This window comes from Myotis brandtii, unplaced genomic scaffold (assembly GCF_000412655.1).
Source record: "Myotis brandtii unplaced genomic scaffold, ASM41265v1 scaffold601, whole genome shotgun sequence".
NCBI classification, from domain to species: Eukaryota; Metazoa; Chordata; class Mammalia; order Chiroptera; family Vespertilionidae; genus Myotis; species Myotis brandtii.
In genome coordinates this window covers 1,063,918-1,064,809 of record NW_005370276.1, presented here as the reverse complement: position 1 = coordinate 1,064,809, position 892 = coordinate 1,063,918, and the positions used below count along the sequence as shown (strand labels likewise).

The following is an 892-nucleotide window of genomic DNA, read 5'->3' as shown; positions in this document are numbered from 1 at the left end:
ACCCTTTCACAGGGGTCGCCTAAGACCATCGGAAAACACATATATAATTACATATTGTTTTTGTGATTAATCACTATGCTTTAATTATGTTCAATTTGTAACAATGAAAGGACATCCTGCATATCAGATATTTACATTACGATTCATAACAGTAGCAACATTACAGTTATGAAGTAGCAACGAAAATAATGTTATGGTTGGGGGTCACCACCACATGAGGAACTGTATTAAAGGGTCGAGGCATCAGGAAGGTTGAGAACCACTGCATCAGAGAGTTCAGAGAGCAGGGGCTGGGCTGGTTAGAATGGCCTCAGAGATTAAGGACAGGCCGGGGAGTGGCTGGAGATGTCACCCAAAATGCCGGGTAGAGAGCTTCAAACGCCATCCCTCCACAAAAGCAACAAACAAGCTGGCCAAAACTGTCAGAATCCACTTTTTAAAAAAAATTCTGGAGCCTAATATGAAGCGTACAACAAATAGGAAAGTGCTTAATGAAGAACGAAACTGTTAAATTTCAGTAAGCCCGTGGCTCAGTGGTTGAGCTTCGACCTGTGAACCGGGAGGTCACGGTTCGATTCCAGGTCAAGGGTATATGCCTGGGTTGCAGGCTCCATCCCCAGTGTGGGGCATGCAGGAGGCAGCCGATCAATGATTCTCTCTCATCATGGATGTTTCTATCTCTGTCCCTCTCCCTTCCTCTCTGAAATCTATATATATATTTAGAAAGAGCACTGTGACATTTTAACTAACCTGCTTACCATCGCCAACTCCCCAGCTCGGTGGCGCCTGAAGGGTTTGGGGTACCAGAAGGAGCAATTCAGATCTTTTTTTTTTTTAAAGGGGAGAATGATGATTTTTATTTTTATTTTTTAAAATATATTTTATTGATTTT

The 892-nt window shown here is 42.4% G+C and overlaps 1 protein-coding gene across 1 annotated transcript in view; it reads right to left on the bottom strand.

Annotated features, from left to right (window-relative positions):
* TRPM4 (transient receptor potential cation channel, subfamily M, member 4) overlaps positions 1–892 on the bottom strand; it is a 43,919-nt gene that overhangs the window by 14,424 nt on the left and 28,603 nt on the right. Inside the window, exon 12 of the mRNA XM_014550430.1 lies at positions 759–786. Coding sequence (XP_014405916.1) covers positions 759–786 — 28 coding nt within the window. The remainder of the gene's footprint in view (positions 1–758; positions 787–892) is intronic.